At 32.0% G+C, this 3,436-nt stretch overlaps 1 protein-coding gene across 1 annotated transcript; it reads left to right on the top strand.

The window, feature by feature from the left end:
- Positions 1–250: 250 nt before the first annotated feature.
- Positions 251–2,924, top strand: LOC136784681 (zinc finger protein 862-like). The gene is made up of 3 exons (XM_066745568.1): positions 251–2,188; positions 2,371–2,434; positions 2,740–2,924. The coding sequence occupies exons 1-3, from the start codon at positions 251–253 to the stop codon at positions 2,922–2,924; spliced, it is 2,187 nt and encodes a 728-aa protein (XP_066601665.1).
- Positions 2,925–3,436: the final 512 nt, after the last annotated feature.

Below are 3,436 nucleotides of genomic sequence, written 5' to 3'. Positions count from 1 at the left end.
TGACTGTTAGTAATAGATATGCTAGATACATAAAATTATTGAAAAATTTTTGAGCCTGCAAAATTAATCAAAAGTTAACTGGCAAATGCCGTTTGTTTACAAACAATAACGAAGTACCCGTTAACATTCCATCTAATTTAAAGTAACTTAATCAGTCTTGCATTTGGTATCATTTAATACGGATCGTTAATAAATTTACGGGATAATAAAAGTGATTTTACAGTGTCTGTAGTAATTTTCGAAATTTATTATGGATTCCGCGGACCAAATGCAAGGCTGTAGTAGTAGTGGTGGTGTTAGAAATTTTGTTTATTCGTGGTTGTCAAATAAAAAGTTTAGTCCGTGGTTAGTAAATCGGGATAATCAGGCTTTTTGCAATGCATGTAAAAGGTTTTTGTCAAATAGAAAAAATGTTTTAGAAAAGCATGCTGAAAGTGAAAGTCATTTGTGGGTGATGGGTAATAATTATAGTTCGGTGGAAAATAATGACGCGCCTACAAGTTCTTGTTCGTCGGAAGAAAATTTGAATATTAGTGATTTAGTGAAAAGTGCAGAAATTAAATTAGCAAGTTATTTCGCTGAGCATAATGTGAGTATTCAGTCTGTAGATCATTTAGTAGATTTAATAAAAGTAACTTTTACACGGCCGGAAATAGTAGAGCAAATTAAGCTACATCGTACGAAATGTAGCAAAATTATTACGAATGTTTTAGAGAAACGGGAAATGGAACGTACGTCAGATGCATTGAGAAACAATTATTTTAGTATTTTATTAGATGAGTCAACGGATATAACTGACAAGAAATGCTTAAGCATTGTCGTTCAATATTTTTCAACAGAAATGAATAATGTAATAACGGAACTATTTAAAATAATTGAGCTCGATGCAACTGACTGCTCAGCCGAAAAATTATTCGCGGCCTTTAAAAATTGTTTTTTCCAATACGGTATTCCTTTTGAAAATATAGTAGGTTTCGCGTATGATAATGCGTCCGTTATGTTGGGATCCCGGGATTCCTTTTTAACTCGGCTGAAAGAAATAGTTCCTCGCGTTATTCTATTAAATTGTATTTGCCACACTTCTGCGATAGTAGCAAAAAAAGCTTGCAAAGAATTGCCGCAAGAATGTTTTGAATTAATGCGCGGAGTAGCAACATATGTTTCTGGTAGTGCAAAGCGTTGCGCTATTTTAAAAGAGTTCCAAACTTTTTGTGAGGTCGAAACTCATAAAATTTTAAAAATTGGAGAAACTCGTTGGTTATCAACACAGAAATGTGTTGATAGACTAATTGAGAATTGGTCGTGTCTCCGTCTTTTCTTTAATGACGCATGCTTTAATGATAAATTAGAATCGGCGACAAAAATTTTGGATCTTTTAAATAGCGATACGATTAAAAGTTACTTTCTGTTTTTAAACTATGCCTTAACTGCCTTCAATAAATTTAATGCCTTTTTTCAATCTAGAAATGTTTTAATCCATAAGCTTGTAAAAACAAGCAAAACTTTAATAAAACAATTTGGCCAAAATTTCTTGAAAGCAGAAGCATTAAGTGAAATTGAATGTTTAAATTTGCATGATTTAAAATATTATTTCGATATAGATCTTATTTATTTAGGTTCGGATTGTGAGGAATTTTTAGAAAATTTATCAGAAGAAGATGTTTTAGAAATCCGTAAACGTTGTTTAAATTTTTATAAAGTTAGCGTAATTGAAATGCAGCAAAGGCTGCCACTAAATAATATAATATTTAAGAAATTTGAATTTCTAGATCCAGTTATAGCACTAGATATAACTGTTAGAAACCGTGAAATACGTGATTTCAATTGCATCTTACCTTCTTTACCACCAATTTTTAATAAAAATGAATTGGCAATGGAGTGGCGTCAGCTGCCTCTTATTGAAGACAGCGATCGCGAAATGTTGCAGGGTTTGGACATTGTTCCCTTCTGGAATAAAGTGTTCACTTTAAAAAATGTTGATAATAATAAATTATTTCCGAATTTGGAGCTATTAGTTAAAATGCTCCTATCTTTGCCCCACTCCAATGCCGAAGTTGAACGCATTTTTTTAATTGTAACAGATGTTCGTTCGAAGAAACGTAATGCAATCGGTGCCGATTTATTAAACGCCATTTGCAAAATTCGGTCATCATTTCAAGCACACGAGAAGAATTGTGTGTCTTTCCAAGTAGATGCGCGACATTTAGAGCTGCATAACTCAGCTAATTTATATTCTTCCTAACATATGTTACAATTTTTTGGTGGCTATTTTTTAAACAATTATTTGCATTTGCGGACATTGCATGTGAAACTTTGGGTATAATATGTTCATTTTTATGTATTTTTGCATGAGTGTTCTTAATACTTAAGTTTGATTTTATTGACTACATCTTCGTAATTTTTCTGAAAAAATATACTGCATTTTATGCAAAATGTATTTTCTCATTGAAAAGTGTAACAAAGTGCTGGTAATAAAAACAAACATAATTTTATTATATGTTTTGCATGTTCCCTCTCTAAGGATTGCAAGACCTTGTCGTTGGTGAGAGGGCTTATATCTCTACTCACATATCAGATATTTTTTAATATTGATTTAATTTAACACATTAATTATTCACATCTTTTAATATTTCATTTAAATATTTGATAAGAGTTAAAGGGACTTACTAACAAGCAATCCAATTTATAGTTAATTTGTTTATTTCTTAATTTATTGTGAAATTGATTTTTAATATTAAGGTGCAGTGATTCAAAACATTAAAAGGAAGGTTCTACGGGCGATACTTAAGGTTGCTACATCCCTGAAAGCTGCAGTGGCGAAGAGGCAAACTACAAGAATCATTTCGCGCATGCGCGAGATTATGCCAAGTCTGGCAGCTCTGGGGTACACAAGTGGCCTCCCCCCCTCTTACGTTAAGCAGTGAACGCAGAGAAGGAGAGAAGGAGAGAAGGAGAGAAAGAGAAAGAGAAAGAGAAGGAGAAGGAGAAGGAGAAGGAGAAATAGAATTTTGAGGTTATGAAATGAACGATATTTGGAATTTTTAATAAAAATTTATAAATATATTTTTAATAATATACACATAAAAATTATAATTGAATATAATAATATATATTTTTTGCTTTTTTTAAAAGTTTTTCATACATTCTATAGCATGATGAATGTATGTTTTGCAGATTGAACACCACTCTGGAAGTGGACAATTAATGTGTAGGTGACCATAATTTTTGCAATTTGTACACCAATAATGTGGCGTTAGATCTATCGCAGGTTCCATTTGCGTAGCCTCTGTTATTACGGAAATAGGTTCCGTTTGTGTACCACTATTTTTCACCTGGGACATATTTGAAAACATTTTGTTATTTTTCTATATTGTAATAACTATTTTGCAAAGCAAGTATACTTACAAAAATCACCTCCTCTTCTTCTTCTTCTTCC

The sequence above is a fragment of the Prorops nasuta genome, unplaced genomic scaffold (genome assembly GCF_024137725.1).
Source record: "Prorops nasuta isolate Cenicafe-Biocafe unplaced genomic scaffold, Cenicafe_Pnas_1.2 PNAS00001, whole genome shotgun sequence".
NCBI lineage: Eukaryota > Metazoa > Arthropoda > Insecta > Hymenoptera > Bethylidae > Prorops > Prorops nasuta.
Note: the sequence above shows the minus strand (reverse complement) of the source record. Positions and strands in the feature narration are given on the sequence as shown.